A 22,032-nucleotide genomic window follows, 5' to 3' on the forward strand; every position below is an offset into this window, starting at 1 on the left:
TTCCAGTCCTGAAATCCTTTGGTGATGAACAGCAGTATGGAAGTGTAAGCTGAATAAACCCTTTCCTCCCCAACTTGCTTCTTGGTCATGATGTTTTGTCCAGGAATAGAAACCCTGACTAAGACATAGAAGCCAAAGGTCACCTCTGGTGTCATTCCTCAAGAGTTGTTTTGGGGACAGGATCTATGATAATCAGTGCTGTCAGTTCAATAGGATCTAGAAACACCGAGGAGCAGGCCTCTGGGCATGTCTTGGGAGGATTATCCAGGTTTGGCTAATTGAGGAGTGAAGGCCCACGTATCTGTGGATAGCACCATTCCATTGGCTGGGGTCTCAGACTGAATGAAAGGGAGCAAGCAAGATGAACACCAGCATGCACTTGTTTGTGCTTCCTGACTGTATATTTGATATGACCAGCTCCCTAAGGCTCCGGCCCCAATGGCTTCCTCCTGGTGATGTGCTGTACTCTGTAGTTAGTTGTGAGCCAAAACAAACCCTTTCTTCCTCAAGTTGTTTCTCGAAGATAGAATAACGTCTCACAGAAAGGGGGGAAAAAGGCAATTAACACAAGTCTCTGAGCCTGGAGCTCACAGCTTAACCTAGACTGGATGATCAGTGAGTACCAGGGTTTCACCAGTCCTTACCTCCCCCACCTCCCCCATGTTGAGAATAAAATCTTATGCTACCATGACTGGCTTTTTAACATTGGTTTTGGGGATTGAACTCAGGTCCTCAGGCTTGCATAGCAAATACTTGACCAACTGAGCTATCTATCTAGTCCCGCTTTTTTCTTATAATAAACATCTATTGAATGCCTACTGCATGCAAGACAAGGCCAGGCCACAGAGGCATAGAGATTCAAAAGGACGAATGTATCCCTGGTGGCCAATGGCAGTCATCTTGTGCCCAGCTCAGACCACTGTGACTAGAACCAAGGGCACAAGCACAGAATAAAATATTGGGCAGAGACCCTGCTGGACCCCAAAACACATAAGAGGGCAAGGTCCCATAAAACCCAAGCCCAGCATCCCTTGGCTGCTGCCATTAAAGGGATTAGGAGACCCTCCCAAAAAGGACGGCATCATTCACAGAGGCACTGTGAGTACACGGTAGTAGTATGGTCCAGGGTGAATTGTCCCTTGGGACCCAAGAATGGAGGTGTAGTCTGGGCCCAATAGCTCAGTCCACCCACTACCACTCAGGGTAACATCCCAGAACAGCAGTGCCGCCACCAATGTGCATGCTTAAAAGCCCAGCCAGGGCCTGCATAGATCTGGGCCTCTGACACCTGCACACAGTGTGGGCTCCCAACATGTTCATGGGACGAATAAATGGCAAACAAGCTGTGAGCAGATCTGATGCAGATGTCAGCCTTGGAGCCTTAGGGTACTTGGTCCTGAGACTGAGTCTGGAATCTGATGTGCATCTGGCCCTGGTCAGCCCAGCCTTGCTGCCTGGTGGAGGAATGCTCTTCTCTGACCCTAGTCTATGAGCCCTTCCCCCATCTCCTCTTTGGAATTTATTTATTATTTACAGCTGCTCCGGGAGATCTGCCAGGACACCTCTTGCCTGACTGCCGTTGCAGCCAGTACGGATACCTTTTCTGAGATAAAGTAGAAAGCAGAGCTTTGAAAGAAACAAGGGGACAGGCAAACACAGTCCTTCTGGGACCTGCATATGTGTGGAGGGCTGAGGTATGGGGCACAGAAATGCCCTAGGTCAGCTTCCCACCATAGGACTATTACCAGGACAGGGGCCAAAAAGATGGAGAACATTCTGTAGCCGGGGTTAGAGAAGGGGTCAACTGAGCATGTGCTCTGGGTTACTCTTGCCTACAACTGTAACACACACACACATACATACACACACACACTCCACTTTCTCAGGGCCAGGAGCCACAAGAAGGAAGCCAGAGCACAGAGAACTCATGTGAGTTCTCCAAGGCCACCCAGCTGAAAGTGTCAGGAAGCAGGAATTCAACCCAGTTCTCTTCAGAAAGCCCTGGTCCATGGTAATAGTCACGTGGGAATGATGTCAGGTACCGTGATAGCTAGAGAATGAGTCCTGAGTCCCACATCCTGAGTAACTCCTAAAAGCTAAGAGTCTATCTGGGTCTGCTTTGGGGAATTGAAGGTATTCCGGAGCCTCTCACTAAAGGAGCAAGATGGAGTTAAGACTTGAAAGTCACACATGACAGACATGAGGCAACTGTCAGGAGCCATATTTTAGGAAGAGGTGGCTGGAGTAGAGATCAAAGAAGGCTATGGCACCTGCCCTCAGCATGGGTCAAAGCCCCGCTTATACCATGAGAATTTATACTCAGAATTTATGCTGTTTAAGATGCATGTTAGACTTCTGTTCTCTGAGCCTCAATTTCCCCAAAGATAGATCATTTCAGTGTTGGTTTGTTTTTAAAGAACAGCTGTTGAGAAGTTGCCAGAGACATGCACCTGCCAGTCACCCCAGCCGAAGGGTACGTGTCTATGCCTGCTTTCTGCCATGTGGCCGTAAATGGCCGTAAATGGTTCCAGTATTTGGGGAAACTCCTTTAATGTTACCTGCTAGCACGCTGGCTTTGCCACGTTCCAGCTACAGAACCAATTGAAAGAGTTAATGAGCAGAAAAAACGACAAGCTGTCGAGGTGGTTAGTCTCGTGCTTCCACACCCCTGCCTGGTTTTGCATTTTGCATATATAATTCCCTTAGGTACTCAAACATCAGTTAATATGGATTGGCTCCAAAGAACAAAATATCCGGAGTTGCTGATTCATTTCATATTTGGTTCAATAAGAAGATAAACTCCCAGGAACCCAGATCTTTTCATCAGTCTCAGGGGTTTGTTCTTATACCAAAATGGCTGCTTCAGTTCCAGCCATCACATTACACACCAGAGAGATGAATATCTCTCTCTCTCTCTCTCTCTCTCTCTCTCTCTCTCTCTCTCAAGAAATGAGGTCCCCAAGCAGCCTCAATTAACATGGATCCCCGAGATTTCTCAGATACTGGAACACCAACCAGGCAGCATGCACCAGCTGATATGAGGCCCCCAACAAATATACAGCAGAGGACTGCTGGGTCTGGGTTTAATCAGAAAAGATGCAACTAACCCCTCAAGAGACTGGAGGCCCCAGGGAATTTAGAGGTCTGGTGGGGTGGGGGTAGGGGGTGGAGACATCCTCATGGAGAGGGGGGGGAGGGGGGGCGGGGGGGCAGGAAGGAGGTATGGAATGTGGAGTAGTCAGAGGGTGGACTGAGAGGGGAATAAAATGATTTCAGTGGGTACAGCCACTGCAGTGCCAAACACACAGCATCCCCCAAACAAGCAGCAACACTGAGCTACCAGGAAACGTGAGTGGGGAGTGCTTTGTGCACAGAAAGAAGACTTCATACTTGGTAGGGGACAGGCAGCAGTGAGCAGGTGCCATGGAGTCTGGACATGGGAATGGTATGCAAGAGGAAGAGAAGAACACAGGGCAGGCACTGGCTGGCAGTACCTAGGAGATGACCTTCATTGTCCATAATGCCAGGCTGAAAACCACTGGTTTTTCTGAGATGCAGGAACAGGAGAGCGAGGGAACAGGGGAATCTGAGACAGGAGACTGAGGAGATGCTGAAGCTATAGGAGGTAGATCTGACTGCTCAAAAGATTCCTCCCCACCCCCCAATCCCCCCCAACTCCCAACCCCACACCCCACACACCCCCACCCCGCCATCTCTTTGTTATGCAAACTTGAGATTTCTTTGACTAGGGTCTGGAAAGAACCAAGGCCAGGAGCTCTGTCCTTCCAAGAATAAAAAATATTCAAAGACACTGAAGACAGGCTAATGGACTGAGGATCCCTGGCAGAGCAGCCGGGCTGAGAGAGGAACTGAACCAGTGTGTAGGGCCTTGAGGAGCAGGGCAGACCCTGCTGATAGGTCGCACCTCCAGGCGTGTCAGTGATAAATTCTTGTCATTTCTGGCTGGAATAAGAACCTTTTTTGCTTGCCTCTGACTCAGAGGTGGGGAGACAGTGAAGAAAGGCTAGCACAGGGAAGAGCTAAGTGAGATGGAAGTCCTCCCACCCCACCCCCATCCCCAGAGCCTTCTCAAACTCCTCACAATGCCTCCACCTTCCCTACCTCCAGCCCACACTCTTCTGTTTCCTCCCTCCTGCCCCGAGAGCCTGAGCCCTCCTAGAACGTGGAGGATGCTGGGTGAGAATTCATTCACCTTCCCTGTGGAGTCGGTCCTGGGACTTTCCCTTTAAGAGCTGTCAGAGCGAGGAGGCTGGCCAAGCTGGGCTGGAGGTGGGGACAGAGGAAAGAAAAAGAGAGGGGGGGAGAGTAGCAGAAAAAGTTTTTTTAAAGGAAAATGCAGGGCTAGTCTGTTGGCCTGACGTCAGATGTCGCTTTGACAAACGCCCCCGGGGACTGAGGAAGGCTCTCCGCTGCTCTGATGGGCCAGCCCAGTCCTGGCCCAGCTCCCTGGAGAGGCATCCGCATCCTCTGGGCTGAGCCGTATCTCCTGTGACGCTGACTTCCAGGCATGAGGTGGCTCCTGCCCTGGACGCTGGCAGCCGTGGCAATCCTGAGGGTGGGCAACATCCTGGCCACGGTGAGTCCTGCTTAGAAGGGATCAGTGAGGGGACCTGATCCCTTCCTGCGTGGTTCTGAGGCCCGAGGGACTGGGGGGTCAAGACAAGGTGGGTTGGAATAATGAACAGTGGGAGAAGAGAGATTCTTGAGTTGGAAGAAGGTGGCAGAGTGGGGCAGAAGGCGCATCCTTCGAGAGAGACACCCTGTTCCTCTATTCACAGACAATACACAACAAAATAAGGGCCTGGGGATCTGCACCCTGGACTGGCCCTGTGATCTTGGGTGGGTCACTCACGCATTCAAAGCAGCATAAAATGAGGGGTTGCTAAGAACATCCAGAGCCTACGAGTTTAAAAACTCCAGGACTCAGAGCATCTGAGCTCCCCCAAAGAGAGGTGCTGAGAAACCCCAGGACAAGATGTGAAGGAGCATGCCGACTTTTAGCAAATCTCCACCAAGCAAGCAAGGTTTGGGTTTACCACCATGAGCACCTTGTGACCCTCCATGGTCTGTTCCTGTCCTGCCATTTCCAGAAGGCATCTGGGTCCTGGAGAGAGGGACATCAGTTTGCACCTTCCAGAGACAGGGAAGGAAACACGTGGCAAAGCAGGGAAGCCTGCTGGAGCAAAGCCGGGGGTGGCTGGGCAAGAGGGCAAGTTGCTAGGGGCAGTGAGTGATGTGGGCAGCTGAACAGAAGGGAGGCAGCTTCCGGCAGCAGGGTGAGCTGCTGGGCAGCTGCTGAGTCTGAGGTTGCCACATGAGGGCCAAAGACCGTGGGAGTCACAAGGCTGACACTGACACTGAGTTATACCAAGAACTTCTTTGGGGGTGCTAACATGCGTATTCCAGGAGACTTGGAGTCATGGTACAGCAATCTGCCTGTGAGCACAGGAGCTCAGTCCATTTCCACTGAAGCTCAGAACTAGATATGTCTGGGGCTGGGTAACAGGCACCTTGAGGTGTTATGTGGAGACAATGAACGTGTGCAATTTGTACCTAAGTCCTCCAGCCTGTGCACCATGCTTGTTCATGATAGCATCTAACCCTACAACAAGAAAGATTACCAGCTCTATTCTCAAAGGATGACCAGAAGCAAATGATTGGCCCAGGGTCGGAATGAGCAAGTGGCCTGGGTCACACTGGCATCTCTTGTGGCACACTTTCAGCACTCAGCCCTCCCAATGTTCCCTAAGTCCAGAAAGTTAAGCAAGCAGGCCCTCCTCTGCCTTGGGACTGGTTGTGACTGGGTACAAGCCTGCAGGTGGCTGGGCCTGGGAGGTCAGGGTACAAATGGAGAATTGGTGACAGGGGAGCCAGCATCAGAGTGAGGGCACAAGAGGGGAAATTCACGGCGAGTCTTGCACTGGAGCCAGAGTCTTGCACTTGAGCCTGCTGCTGGAACAGCCAGGACTGAGGGGTGGTGGGGGACAGAGTCAGGGCTTTTTAGGGGATCTCAGTAAAGAGACCTGGAGTCCAGAGGGACCTAGCAGCATCAGTAAGGAGTGTGTCCCCAGAAGCTCCCAGACTGCCCACCCTGTACTCTTAGGAGTCTCCCAGCATCTTGTTTTCCAGGATGCCCTCGAAACCCCCTATCCACTGACACAGTACCTCTGATGGTACAGAGCTGGGCTGTGCCCAGAAGTCAGAGCCCGGCTTTGTAACCGAATTCCACACATGGCATCCTCCAGAACTAATAAAGACAGAGAGTTCAAATCCAGCAAGGGGCAGGGGGCCCCCATGGAAAGAATGACGTGCATTGGCCATACGGAAGGAAAAGTATGTGGGAAGTGAGCACTGCCAAGAAGACTTTGAGGAAGTAGGCTGGGAGGGGAGACGCTGTCTGGTGTGCATGTAGCTAAATGGGCTGTTGGCAAAAAGCAGGAGGCCAGCTGGGGAGGGGGCTGTTCAAAGTGGGGGAGAGAGGCAGATTCTGGGCTCAGATGCAAAGCCTGGTACCTATGACAGTGTTGTGGTTGACGCTCTGTGTGAAGAACAGTTTGTTTTATCTCTTTTCTTTTTCTTGGACAAGTGGTGAGGGCCCACCTGCTAAGTGAAAGGGGAGAGTATGTGAGCCATCCCAAGGACATGGTAATACCCACCCATGTGTCATGTCTATGCAGAGATAGAATCCTTGCCTGAGAACAACCAACATTCACTGATGCTCAGAGAGGTTAGGTAAATTACCCAAGGCCACACAGCTAATGACATTTGAACTTAAGTGGCAGCTTTCTGCTACTCTAAATCCTTGTATAGAAACAGGAATCATGTAGGCTGGACCCTAAAAACACTTGCAGGTTGGAGACATCCACCCATGTGTTAAAATGAGAGACAAGAGAGGGACCAGCCAATGTCTTCCAGGATAAATAGGCTAGGATGCAGGGTCTGCCACTGGCTGGATCTTCTCTCTCTATCCATGTGTGTGGGGAGTAGGGGGAGCTGTTCACACAACTGTATGTATGTGAGGGGGTGGAGAGAAAGCTGGGGGCAGGGCGACTCATTGTTTGGATAGGGAATGCCAACTCATTTTCTATTCCAAGAACCCCTTACAGAATCCCAGTCCTGGACACATGATGAAATCCTCCCTTTAATTGAAAAAGCAAGCATGACCCCACAGACAGTCTCCATGTACCTAGCCATTTCGCAGCTGTGAGTCAGCAGCTCTACCCACCCCACCCCCAGATCAGAGTCTGCAGTGACTTAAGCCCCTGTCTGGCTTAGCCCTACCAGGATGCTACAGGAAAGCTGCTGAGAGTTAGTCTGCCCCACTCGCCATAGCATTTGTCTAGGGTAGGCAAATAGGAGGGCTGCCCCATACTATTCCTGAACGACGTGAGCTCCACCTGTGGGCAGCCCTCTGGTCCTTTGGGGAATCCACATACCACACACCACACGCCACAGGGTTTAGTGACAGTTCTGTCTATGCCAGCTGAATGGGGAACTACCACCTACTGCAGGAATCAACTCTCAAGGCTGCTGTAGTGCCCCCCTCCCCACCATCTCTCAGGGACTTCAAGGCTATGCCCCCAGTGTGACTCCACTGAGAACAGAGGAGTTAAAGCCACAGCCAGACTACCATAGCCATAGAAGTCACTTAGGGTTGGGAAGGGGGGGGGGAGTGACTATGAGGTCTTAGCGTTAGGCTTTGGCATATGAGTTCTTATTGTCAGCAAACCATAGATGCCTCACTCGGCAGCCGCAGGAGAATAAGAGGCCCACTCCGTTCTAACACACAGCTTTACCACTCCATGTTGACCAACACATTTGAACACTGTCTGCTGAGAAGACAAGAGTGTGCTGTGATCCAGATGCTCATTGCCCATTGCAGTTTCTTCCAGCATGGGCCACTGGGCCTCTGCGCTGCAGCCAATCCCTCGGCCACACTGAGTGGTGCCTTGGACTACAGGTGTCAGTGGAGAGAGTCCAGGGCAGTAGACTCTTTCATTCCTACCCTAACTCCCATTGACGGGATATGCTTAGACTATGTTTTGGGTTTAACAAGACATATGATTGACGTCCATTTCACCTGCTTCTGATTCCTTTTGATATAGCTACTAGAAAATTCCATCTGTGGCTGGCAAATGGACACAAAGGTATTGGATTCAGTAAGACGAGGGCATTTTGGAGGGTTCTGAGCCAGGCTTACAAGGCAAATATCTTGAGGGGAAAGTGTCCCTGATGCACCATTTAAAAGGACAAGTGTTCCTTTAACCATTTACATGAGATTTTGGGGATGGGGAGCCCCTGGAGGGGAAGGGTAGAGAGAGAACACACGAGGCCTGCAGAAGCAAGCCCATTCTCCATCCCAGCAGCAATGCTAGATCCCAAGCTAGTGGAGGCCAGGATTCAGTCAGGCCTCCAACCCAGGAGTGCAGGCACTAGGGGAACTGGACTCAGTACTATGTGTGTGCAGAGCACGGCGGTGAGGCATCTGCTCGCCTATGTTCAGTGCAGGGTATCTTCTAAAGCCTGTTAGCCAGGACTCCAGCCTTGAGAGGGAGGTTGGTGAGCATCCTAGGAGACTGTGAAAGAGAAAGGAAGATGGGCGAGGTGATGCTGCTACTGTTAAGGGAGAGGATGATGAGGGTGGTACTACTGCTGCTGCTGTTGCTGCTGCTGTTGCTACTGACAGTAGTGGGAATGAAAGAATGGTGATGATAGAAATGGTGGTGATGATGGTATTTATGATGACTGTGACACACATGGTGGTGACGATAGAAAGAGTAGAGATGATAGTGATGATGGTGGTGGTTTTTAAAACAATGCATGAGATAAGGTATTCTCTGCTCTAGCGCTGACATCCTGATTCCTCAGCCCCCTCCCCCTTCCCTCCCTGCCCCCTTCTCTACGTTCTTCTCCACTTCCTCCTCTTCCTTCTACTCCTTCCCACTGAAAGGAAAGGGAGGCTAGAGGGGGAGGAGAGGCAGAAGAAGGAGAAACTGGGCCTCTGAAAGAGGATAACGAGCACTCCAGGGATGTGATTTGATCTTGGCCCGCCCACCAGTCTGAGATCTGGAGGCAAGTCCAGGCGAAATTTCTACCACCATTGCAAATCTGCTGGGGGACAGGGGGTAGGGAGGGCAGAATCCAGACTCTGAGGACTCCTCCAGGGACACTGACTCTGACCTATGAATAAAGAGAAGGAAAATAGGCTGGGAACCTCCCCAGGACTAGAGAGGTCTAAGCAGGCTGGCAGGATAGAGGAATATTTAGAAAAAGCTAAACTTCAACCTTGCATTTAAGCAAAATTGTAGCCTCCTTGAATTGCTGTCTCTTCTTCCATGCCAGCCTTGTCTATTTCAGGGCACCTACAAGGGTCACCTCCAAGAAGTCTTCCTCACATCCCGCAAGCTGGGCTACAGATGTCTCCATAAATCTTACCCTTGTCGGATGGAAGGGGTCACACTTTCCCATGCCTCTTACTCCTACAAAACCATTACATCTCTCATCTCTCAACTCTCAAGCTACCTGGGCTCTTCAACCCCAGGCCTTTGTACATGACTGGCCTGGCTTATGCTAGGTTCTTCCTTGATCTGACCTGTCCCCTACTGGTCTGTCAACAACTGTGCTAAAACACTGTAGGTGCTCAGAACAGGCATTATTGTGACTCCTAAGACTAGATCAGGGCTGATGATGGCTAGTTAGATTGTATGTGTGAAGGATTAACAGGAAGGAGTGACCAATGACCTATCTAAAGTAGAGATGCCTGATGGAGAGGACCAGAGAATGTTAGAAGAGGGCCTGATGCAGTTGCTAGGTAGCCCAGACAACAAGCAGTGACTTCCAGACTTGGTATCAAATCAAGAGTCAGGAACTCAGCTTTTCCAGGCCCTGTGCTAGCCTCAGCCTCGATGTCCCTAACTGGGAAGTAGACATGATGGTTCACTGTTCCTGTACACCAGGTTGAATTGGACAGCTGTCAGGAAAAGGTGAGGCTAAGCAGCCCAGGGCTAAGAGTCAGCCCAATCCACAGACCAGGCAATGGTTTATTAGCCACAATGGATGGAGAAGCCCTCTTCACAGAGCCTTGTTTTAATATAAGCTGTACTGGGTATGAGTGAGACTAGAGCTCAAGTTTCTTGTAGATTGGAGGAGGGTTCTTTTGGTTGTGGGTACAGTATGATTTGCGAGCTGGAGTCATCAAGTCTTCCAGTTCCTGCCTTTCTCACTGAAATCTACATCCATATATATGTGTTACACACACACACACACACACACGTACACGTACACACCTTTGTACAAGTAGAGGAAGATGAGCAACAGTTCAAACATCTCAGTTTCTCTATTTGTGATCACTTCCCAAGGTACATCTACCATTACAGTTACCATAGCTTGACTGCTACAGGGAAGGGACCTTGTCTTCTCCATGGACCATGGCCCCTGCCTGCCATCACCACATCCTTAGACCCCAGGTCTATCTTTTCTCACCAATGGCTGCCTGAATCTCACCCCACCTCATCTAGGATTGTCTCCAGCTTAGACACCCTCCCTGAATTGAATAACCGATTGGTCAGTTATTCTCCCCATTTAAGATGCCGTGGAAATCCCTCCTCTTCCCGGAAACATTTTGTGCTCTTTCGCCTCTCTCTCCCTTCACTTTGCCTCACACTCCCTCTGCTACTGAGTGAGGAATCCTGAGTATGATCTGAAGGAGCAATGCCTGAGAGTTGGGATTCAGCTCCATACTAGAGGCCTCGAGCAGGTCTGACTTCCTATGGTTCATTTCACTCATGACATAAGAGAGAACTTGGCATTCTGCCTTTCCTCTGCGGTTATCACCAAGATAGAACCGTCTATTGAAAGCCAGATTGTAAACAGGGCATGGTGGCACATGCTTGTAATAATAGCCCATGGGAGGTAGAGGCCTGAGAATCAGGTATTTAATATCATTCTTGGCTACATAGTGAGTTTGAGGCTAGCCTGGGGTACCTTGAGACCCTGTCTTAGAAAAGCAAAAAAAATAAATATATAAAATAAATAAATTATAGGCAGTATTCAAAGAAGCCATTAAAATGCTCTTCAAGGTGTCCCGTGCCATTTGAGCATGCTCTGAGGATTCATATGAAGAAATGATAAAACAGCAACTCGTTGTGTTGCCATCCTAATTGTATGTAGGTTGCAGTTTCTAGAACTCTCTCCCATTTCACAGACACATTAAGAATCTCTGTGAAAACATTGGGTGCCTACGACTTCCTACATTTCTGTGTGTGCATGTGTGTACGTGTGTGTGTGTGTGTGTGTGTGTGTGTGTGTTTGTGTACATGTGTCTAGACAACAAAAAAAGTAACAAGGTCAAAAAAGTACAGGTGATGATGAAGGCTGGTCATGGAGGGGACAGTGTCATTGTTCCAACCTTAGGAGATTCAAATTCTCATTTGAATATTTGTCTCACAATCATTATATTTCAAGTTTATATATGTTAAATTACATATATAAACTTGTAAGCACAATATAAGTTAATGCAAGCACATATAATTTAATTATATCATGAGTTATATATATATTCATTATAAAATATGTAATTATACATAATATAGTATATGTTATATGTTATGTAATGTACATTATAGGTAGGCATAGAAAGAAATATGAAGAATGACAGTGGATTATTATAATATTAGTATTATTATTTTGGATTTTTCAAAGTAGAGTTTCTCTGTGTAGCCCTGGCTGACCTGGTACCACTCTGTAGCCCAGGCTGGCCTCCATCTCAGACATCCACCTGCCTCTGCCTCCCAAGGGCTAAGATTAAACTCATGTACCCTGCCTCATTGTGGTTTTATTAAAATTCTCTGAAAGTACTGAAACCATTTTTACCCTACATTGAAACCCTGAGATGGGTGTAGCCAGGCTGTGGCTGCTATAACCCCAGCCCTTGGTCTTTTTCACACTCTCGTCTCCTTAGGAGGAAGGGCCTAGAGCTGGTACCGATCATGTACCATTGTACCTGGAGGTTAGCAGAGGCTCTAAGTACACTGTCCTTTCCCTTTGAGATGGCGTACTGGTAGCCCAGAACTCGTGATCCTTCTGTCTCTGCCTCTCAGGAGCTAGGATCACAGTCCTATCTACCCTGTCTTGCCTCTTTGTACATTGGAGGAATGATTAAATTAGTGCTTATCGCTTGGAAAGATCCTCAACTCCTGCCCCTTTTATCCTCTCCACACAAAATTGCCTTGTCCAGCCAGTGACTCCCCAAATGCAGTAAAATTGATGGGTAGAAAACTGCAGTCTTCCAAGGCCCTTGTTCTTACCCTCTAGCCAGCTAGATTGAAAACTCGGGGCAATTTCACTCCCTGAAAATCCTCTTGAACAAAGCCTGGGGGAGGCGGGAATCCAATGCTGTGTTGTAAAGTGAAAGGGTCTCCCACACATGCCTGGCCCAGGTCTGCAAGGCTGAGAGCTAAGATCCTCCCATACAGTAGTCTAGGGGTCCTGGTGTCCAGAAGTTCCCAGGAGACACTGAAAAGGTGGCACCTTTCCTGGCATGGTCCTTTGGACCAGAAATATGGCAGCAAAACAGTGGGACCCCTACTTTCCTGTGGTGCAAGCCACTGCCTGGGCCCAGACCTACCCTATCTCCTGTCTCCCACAGAGCCTCTCTTTTCAGCAGCTGCTTCTAGGCCCAGAGACTCCTCAGCATCCCCAGACGTTAGGGTGTGATCTACCATTTCTGCCTCGACACTGACCTCTGGTGGAGCATCTAAGCACAGTCACCCAAAGGCTTCAGCCAGGTTTTCCCCACCCACACCACTCACTACTGTTCCCTGAGCATTGCCCAAGTCTGTTCTCACACCTGTGGGCACTCAGGTGATTTCCCCTTTCTGGACTTCTGGATCCAGCCATTCTCTCCTCTTCCGGGGCCCTTTGGAATTAAGGATCATCCCTGTTGTGATGCAATCCTGCAGTGGCTCATGCTTTGCCTCTTAAGGAACAAGGTACCTGGTAGAGACGTAGTGTGTAGGTATGGTGGCAAGTTGGGAGAATAAATAAATGAACATGGGTGGATGAGGGTATGTATGGTGCAGCTAGCAATGACAAGCACTGTAGAGGGACACCAGAGTCAGACAGGACTGGTGTGCACTTAGACCAACATGTTGCTTCAGCTCTCTGAGTCTTGGTTTCTTCCACTGGGTATGGAAATAACACTAGTGCCACTCATCAGGTTGATGAAGGGCCACTGCCACCCATTCTAAAATGAGGATGAGAGTTCTGATAGAACGACAGTCCCCATTGCCCAGCCCTGGCACTGGTAAGGGTGTCATATGAGATCTCCCCACTTCCCTGTGTCCTCTCGACACTCATGCCCTGAGAAAAGAGACTAGCATGTCTCCTATATCACTGTACCCAGTGCCCTATAGGGTCCTCTCTACCCAGGCAAGGTCCTATTTTTTGATCCCATGTTCCTAGTGAGTACCTTTTTAAAAATGGAGTGATTCTATTGTGTGAAGCCCCAAGGATCACTTAGTTTCTGGGTCCATCTAGAGCGCTGGACCATACTGTCTCACCCTTAGCCACTGCTCACCTGTAAACAGCACATGCAGGCTTTCCCATGGCACTGGTACAAACGCATATGCAGGCTTTCCCACAGTGCTGGTACAAGCATTTGTGGGCTTCCCTACAGTGATAGACTTTTCTTCTCAATTTCAATCAACTTTCGCATTCCTGTAAGTTTGACTGCAGGGATCAAAAAATACTTTTACCCTGCTTACCCATATTGTTCCCTTTGTCCAGAAGTATGGGACTCTTAGGGACATTGCTAGCAAGCCATGCCTTTCTTTTTCTCTGTTTTCAGGTACTTTAACAAACTCTCAAGGGCTAAGATGAATTTCAAATCATCAGTTAACAGCATTTTGCCCTGAGGGAGGAAAGAAAGATATGCCCCAAAGCCATGTCTGGTAGCTCTGTGTAGGACACTTTGAGGTACTTCATACTAGGCATAAAGAATGTTAAAGCAGAAAGATGACCTGAGGCTCTGTTCTGACCCTGTCCTCCATCCAGTGTTCTCAATCCATTGTTCCTACCCTCTTAAGAATCACAAGCACTACAGGCCGACTCATGCCTGTCTAGAAGAATCCAGAGTCCAAGTGTGATCAGCGCCTCTGTGTTGATGGTTGCTGCCTTCAGAACTATCTAGAAGAGCCTTGATGCCCTGTATCCCCTCCAGCAGCCTATGAATGGCTCTCTGGAGACAACGCTGGGGCATCAGTGTACTATGACTGTCAAGGTGATTCTGGTGGGGAAGAAAATCCAAGGAGTTCTTCTGGGCTGTACTTCTGCTAACGATTCCTGAGCAGGGACTGGAGAAGGTCTCAGACTGAGCAGAGACAGACAGGCAGGCCTGCAGACATGGAGCTGGGTAGGCCAGCTCTGACTGAGCGTGTGCTGTGCATGCGGTTTGGGAGGCATCTTGGGCACGCCACTCTCTTCTTGTCATCCTGTTAACACTGTGGCATCTGCAGAATTCAGTGCCAGAAGCACATTGTAAAAGGAGTTTTATGTGAACCATGTCAATTTGGAAGGACCAAGGAGCTTTTATTGTTATTTCTCTTTTCCTTTCACAGTCCTTCCTAGTCAGCCTTCTCCTTACTTGATGGTTTATTTTTCTCCTTTCTTCCTTCTTAAGGATACTACAGGGTCCCGGGGTACTGTGTCTGCACAGATACATCTGTCTACTTTGGGGTAGGTGCATTGACTACTTGTGTTGTGACAGCCAGGGCTCTCTTAGAAGAGGGCAGGGATCCTGTAGGGACAGAAAGGACAGAATCCCAAGAAAAGCATGGGTGCAAAAAAGGGATCCTAAGGCTCTAAGACAATGTTCCTCCCAAGCAAGGTTCTTCTGGGAAATTCTATGTCACCTTAAAGTGCACACGGGGCTGCTCCTCCCTTTGGGTCACCAGGAGATTCTTCCCATCCTCTCAGTGCACCCAGGGCCCTGCTCCCAGATCTTGTGAGGCTAAGCTTTGCCCGCTATTGGGCTTGCCTGCATGCCTGTTGCTTCCACAGGGATGTGGATAGATTTACAATTTGTATTCTGAGTCCAAGGTTCACCAGGTCTTGTTCTATTTGGCCACCAGAGGCCCCAGGAGAAGTCCTTCCTGTGGGTTTTTCTCAAAAGCAAATGAGTTAATTGCTTAAAAGCTTTAGAGAAGGTGCTGGAAAAGTGGCTCTGTAGTAATGGGCACTCACTTCTCTTCCAGAGGACCAGAGTTTGGTTCCTAGAATCTGTGTCCAGCAGATCATGACCCCTCTATGATTCTAGCTGCAGGGGATCTGATACCTTCTTTCCGTATGTATGAGCATATGAACACACATGGCATTCACACAGATACACTGACACACATATATATACATATACACACACTAATAATTGTTATTATTATTATTATTATTATTATTATTATATAAAACATTTGTCCTAAAGCTTGGGGCAGAGAAGAACTTGATCCCATCCCCTGACTCCCTAGGTGACCTTCTACAGACCAATTGGCAGATCACTTAAGACTCTCTAAGGGCCCCAGTTCCTCACCATTCTGAGGAAAATCAGCAGGCTCACTTTGTAATTTGTTAGACAATATGTGAGCTGGTGTATATTCATGTGCTGCAGGGAACCCTCCATAAATATTAGCTGTAGAGATCTCAAAAACCTGTGAGTTTACTCATACCATAAAACAGGGGAGTGGCAAGAAGGTAACCCTGCCCTTAAGAGTTCAAAGTTCACTTGAGGATATAGATTGAACTCATCATTTCTGCTGATAGGGGCTTACTGACACCTACTATGTGCCCAGCTCCTTCTGCCTGGTTGAGGAAGATGTCTCTTGCCATTTCTGTTGCACTACACACCTTGGGTTGGCTGGTCCATGGCTTCAGAGCGATCCTCTCTCTTCCATCCATCTCATTATAAGAGTTATAAGATTAGAACTGCATGCTGTCTTTTACACATGGATTCTAAGGGGTGGAATTCAGGTCATCAGATTTTTACTGGCTAAGCCATTTCACCAGCTCCTGGGCACCTCTTGGTTGCCTTCCGAGATGGTTCTTGAGTGAGTACCTTTTAGCTAGTTTCTTCCATCAAGAATTCTCCCTCCAAAGACCATCTAGGGGAAAATGCTAAATCCAACAGATCTGAGTTCTAATCCATGTTCAGAGGCAGATAGGCACTCTAGTCATCTCACTGATCTATGAAATAATATGTCCATCTCCATGCAGAAGATAAGGTCGTCTGAGATCTTTACTAGGCTCATCTCAAGTGTCCTTGGGCTGGTAGCCCTCAGTAGACAGACTGAGTAACTAGAGACTAAACTTACCCTTGGGGGTAGTAAGAATGCCACTTGCAGAGGAGAAAGACAAGCCTCAGACAGAAAACTCACATGCCACAGGAATGATGATAAACAAAGGCTTGGCACAGGGGACTCACTGTGATTTACTCCAAGCTCAGATCTTCCCCGAGCATCTCCCGCTAACATCTCTCAGTGAGTGAGGCATTCGGGTCTACTCTTGGCCGATGCACTCTATAAGCATCAGCAGCCAGCCAGCCTCTGCCTCGTCAGCCCCACTCTGATTTGCACACATGCTCCTGCACCCCAGGCACTGCATGGCACCAACTTTGCCTTGCATTCCGGCTGCTCCATGTACTTCGGTCCCCTACCCTCCTTCCTTATTGTGGGTCCATTCTTGCTCTCCCATCGTGGTTTCCACAGCTTTACCACCTCCTGGAAGAAGTTGGCCCCACTCTGTACCCCCACCACATTCTTTCTTTCTACTCCTGAAGTCGAGTGCATCTGTTTGCTTCCCTCTACTGTGTCCTCAGCACCCAGGACAAAGCTAGAGCTGTGCTGAGTAAACAAAATGAATAAGTGACATCACTGTAGTGCTGATCACCTTGGTTACAGCTATCATGTATACATCACCGTTGGTTATGTTAGTGAGGGGAGCGACTCTATGCAATGCTGCTTCCTTCAACCTATCACAGAGCCTAGCACACAGTAGGTGTTTGGAAAGTATCTGTAGATTCATTATCCAAAGAGCTGGTGTGCATTTCTCTGCCCAAACAGCCTTTCTTCGGGGGCAAAAGTTCCCTGAAGAAAGCTATGTGTATGTAACCAAGGGTTATCACTAGGAGTCTGAACTAATCACTGGCCTATAGTCATACATCTTGGATATTAAAGCTGGGCAAAACATCAAGAATCAGGCAGCCGCACATCAAAGCCTGGAGGAGCCTGTGGAGCTCTTTCTTAGGTGAACTGGAAGCCTTGAGACCACTAGATGGCACCAACAGCTAAGACTTGGTCCAAGGAAGGTTTTGTCCATCCAGTCACTGGATAGCCTGAGAGTCCTTCTACATTCCTTACCCAGATCCCTGGGGGCCTCTAGGCAGGTACCAAGAAAGAAGGCTGCCTATTGAGACTGCTTACCTGGGATAAAGGGATGAGGCTGCTGATGTTCTCATAGAGTCTGGTACACCAGCTTATAGCTGTTCAATGAACAGCACAGGTTTGGGGAGGGATGCTCTAAGTGTTCTTCATACGCTAAGTCCCTGTGTTTCCACACTGAGTAGACCTGTTCCTACATAACTGCTCTCAAAGTGACATCTTGTACCCAGTTACAGACTTCAGAGGGGCTGATATGTGTTTCTAAACCCACTTAGAAACACCCCCATCTAACCCTCTTGGACTCTGTATTCTTCTTGACTCCCAAGCTTAACCCTGAGAGAAGAGATTGACTCAGAATATGATGTCAAGTAATCCCACAGCACTTTTATCCCTCTGCAAGTTGAAACCTAGAGAACCCTACACTGTGCACTGTGCACTGTGTGTTATATTCAGGTAGAGAGAGAAACAAAACCCTAACAGAAAAGCCACTGTGTCTGTCACCAACAGGGCAGCCTGTCGCTCCATGCACACTGCAAGCATCTAGTAACTAAGAACTCAGAGTGTCATAACAGGTCATAGAGAGTAGGGACATTTATCTCAGACATAGAAACGATGCCTTGAGACAAGGAAAGGATGTACCAGGCTGAGCCCTAAATTAATCCTGGAAGTGATGTATCTGGGCCTCAAATAGAGGCTATGGGCAATACAGGCTGACCAGAGTCACTCTAAGCTTCTAGGCCTTCTTTTCTTTGCATCAGTATCTATGCACTTGTGATGTTCCAAGACCAGCACCTGCAGGTCAGCTTAATGCAGTAGTTCATCTCTGCTCCTTGTTAGCCAGAGCTATTCCTGGTCCAAACTACAGCGAGCTTCTTTGCACTTTCCACGGCACCCAGAGCCTTATGCTATGATTCATAACTTCTAATGCTTGTCTCTCCTATTATGTTGCATAGGCTTCGTGTACAGGATCCTCTCATTTTTGTCTTCTCTAGCATGTAGAGAAGGCTACATGCTAACTCTATGAACATTAGTTCATAGAAACAGCCCAGAAGGAACATAGGGGTGCAGGGGAATCCCTCTCCCCTTCAGACCTCAGTTTCCTCTAGTGCAGGGTGAGGTACTCAGATGGGACCAGGAAGGCAGTCATCCAGGTTGGGATGTACATGGATTACAGAGATACAGGCATCTTTGAGGAGTTGTGCTTAGATACCAGAGTCCTTCCACCTGCCTGCTATCCAGGTGAGAGGCCCTGTCTCAAAAACAAAAACAAAAACAAAACAAAAATAAAAACCAAGATCTGTAGCATTGATAAAAAAAAACAGCTGAGGATGTCTTCTGACCTAGACACACACGCACACACACACACACACACACACAGAGTTATCTGACACACACACACACACACACACACACACACACAGAGTTATCTGACACACACACACAGAGTTATCTGACACACACACACAGAGTTATCTGACACACACACACAGAGTTATCTGATTCCACCAGGTACAGAAGACTCTGTGAAGGAAGAGTTTGGAGTCTGCATAGCCCAAATTCAGGACTCTCTCTCTCTTCCATAACTCAGTGCCACCACAGGTACTACTGGGACCATAGAGATACCAAGGAAAGAAGGAAGCCAAGATGGACCAAGGTGGATACTAGGCCCCAGTACTTCACTGGCTGGGAATTGTTCTGATTCCTCTGAACTTTGAACTTCTTAATCTTTCTAGCTTTATTGAAAGAAAATCGATATTTGTCTGTTGATCATGTGGAAGTCAATAATTGTGAAATCCTCTAAACACACTGAAGGTGGAAAGGCAATTGCAGCTCTTTGGGCTTGGAAACTCTGGACTCAACAACCCCTTTTCACCTCTGCCCTTCCTCCACAGGCCCTCTCTCCAACCCCCACAGCAATGACCTTCACCCCAGCACCACTAGAGGAAACGACTACACGCCCCGAATTCTGCAAGTGGCCATGTGAGTGCCCACAATCCCCACCTCGCTGCCCACTGGGCGTCAGCCTAATCACAGATGGCTGTGAATGCTGTAAGATATGTGCCCAGCAGCTTGGGGACAACTGCACAGAGGCTGCCATCTGTGACCCACACCGGGGCCTCTACTGCGATTACAGTGGGGATCGCCCGAGGTACGCAATAGGAGTGTGTGCACGTAAGTGAGAGACTCCATACCTTCCACCTGCCCCCCACACCTTATCTCTGGCCCATGAATATCCACAGCCCTTCAGCTGCCCAGGCTTAGCTGGTCAGGAAACATAGTCCAACCAATCCACAACTAGAGGCCACAAGATGGATCATACTGGGAAAAGACTAATAACTGCATTCTTCTTGTCCCCAAGATATTATGTCTTGCTCTCTTCCTATTAGAGACATCCCCCTCCCCCAAAGGAGATTATGTGAAGAAATACTCAAGCCTAGTTCCATTCTCTTGGTAAAAAAAGACTCTTCAGTAGATGTCCAATGACCTATCAAATGATGTGAAGCCACTGCCATACTTCAAATGCATATATATATATATATATATATATATATATATATATATGAAAGCCATTGACCATGAAATAGCAAAACCAGCAGACTGCACCATTTCCCAGCAACCCTGCTTTTCCAGTTACCACCACTACTTTTAACTTGTTGGCCCTTTATTGCTATAGATATCACTACATAGTAATGTCTAATGTCTTCTGTGAGATTTTACCTATGCTGTACTATACTATACTATAGCTTGCTATATTAATTTTGTGTCACCTATTACCATTCTTATGGGATACTTGAAGGATTAGCTCCCTGATACCTTTGTTATCTTCCAAATGTCCTTGTCCTGATTTTTAGCTCCGTAATCATGAATATATTTTATGTTCTGACTACGTTCACTAGAGCCTGAATAATATCCATGTTTGAATTGCCACTTTTCATAGTACCATCTGCTCTTCCTGGTGCTTCTAGCTGCCTTTGTTCTCTTTGATTTGGGTGTGTACAGTATCCTTGTGTTTGGAGGAAGACTGTTGTTCATTCTTTACGGGCTCCATCCTGTGTCTTCTGTCCTGGCTGTTCATAGAGACCATGTTTCTGGGAGTTCACTACCTCCTTCTTCTCTCTATTTATTTAGTTTGGATCCTCTCAGCATTGCCTGGCCATGTAGTATGAGCCAACATGACGGTGAACAATGGTCTGCCATATGACATGACAGTCTATCTTCTGAAATATTCCCCCAAATCTTGTAAATACAGAAACTCCTCCCCCATGAGTATTCAATCAAGACTCCTCCATAATTCTTGGTCCATGTCTCTCCTAATATCCGTTCATATACAGTACAGTCCCCAGTCCTACCCAACACCACCAACATGGTGGGGGGGGGGGCATGTTGATGAGATTTGTGTACACAAATCCAAGTCAGTAAACCATGTCTGAGCCTTCTGGCTCTTTTGTGGCCCTTCCTGTTCATTTTCTTTTATTTTTTTCATCTATTTAGATTTACATCTTTGGCTTTTCAAATAAATACCCCTGCTTCCCCCATTCTCTGTGATCTTTTCCTCTTGCTGGATTTTTTGTTGTTGTTGTTAATGCCACAAAACATGTTCTAAGAAGACTTGCACCATAACCTGTGCATATGCACTGATTAAAATGTATTTCCTGAGCATTAGCCCAGACCTGTTTAAATAAACCCCTGAGTCACAGGTCATCTCTGCTTGCTGTGCTAAGACTGACATTATAAGCAGTCATCTACGTTCTTCCATAACCCAGGGAGATGTCACCATCTTCCCTGTGCTGGAATCCCTTATAAGACCAGGCACAGGAGACCAGCTCCTAATTCCTCTCTCTGCTAGCAGGTACTTTAAGGTCATTTGAGAGGTAACTCAGTTCACTGCGATTACGCTAATCTCCAAAGCCATAATGGGATCTTACATGCCATAGACATTGTGTCATGGATCCAGAGATTTTCTTTCCTGCTCACCACCCATACCCACTTCACCCTCACAGTTTCCAAATGCAGATCTCACAGCAAACCACTCTCGTCCCTTAGCTCCCGGCCACCAGGAAATTTTTCCTTTCCATTTATTTAGGAAAAATAAATAAAATATCAATAATCTCAGGAAGAATTCAGTAGGTTTAGGCATTTGGCATGAGTTCCCTGGCTATGTGGGTTTACAGACCTTGAAATAAATAGAGTAAAACGGGAGTTACAGGGGCTTGAAATGTTCCAGCCCATTGTTAAGTTCCAAAAGATTCCTCCACAGAGCCATTTTCATCTCTAACTCTAACACTCGACTCTTTCATCCAGGTATAGTCTTACCCATGAGACTCATCACAGCACTCACACAGACACACATCAGGTGTGTTATACACACACACACACACACACACACTCACATATGAGGGGGGTGGGTTTGTGTATGTGTATCATATGTATCATATGTAAACATATGTACATATATACAAAATTCACTCAAGTCCCCTAAGCATTCCCCCAGAAATATGTCATAATGTCAGAATTCATGAGGCCCAAATACAAAAAACAAAGCAAGTCATGGAACTATAGAGTAGCTGTGAGACCCAAGAAAACAGAG

At 47.8% G+C, this 22,032-nt stretch overlaps 1 protein-coding gene across 1 annotated transcript in view; it reads left to right on the plus strand.

The window, feature by feature from the left end:
• The first annotated feature begins 4,331 nt into the window (after positions 1-4,331).
• Ccn4 (cellular communication network factor 4) overlaps positions 4,332-22,032 on the plus strand; it is a 28,682-nt gene continuing 10,981 nt past the window's right edge. Inside the window, exons 1-2 of the mRNA XM_021183151.1 lie at positions 4,332-4,597; positions 19,337-19,616. Coding sequence (XP_021038810.1) covers positions 4,529-4,597; positions 19,337-19,616 — 349 coding nt within the window. The 5' untranslated portion in view covers positions 4,332-4,528. The remainder of the gene's footprint in view (positions 4,598-19,336; positions 19,617-22,032) is intronic.

The sequence above is a fragment of the Mus caroli genome, chromosome 15 (assembly GCF_900094665.2).
Source record: "Mus caroli chromosome 15, CAROLI_EIJ_v1.1, whole genome shotgun sequence".
Lineage (NCBI taxonomy): Eukaryota > Metazoa > Chordata > Mammalia > Rodentia > Muridae > Mus > Mus caroli.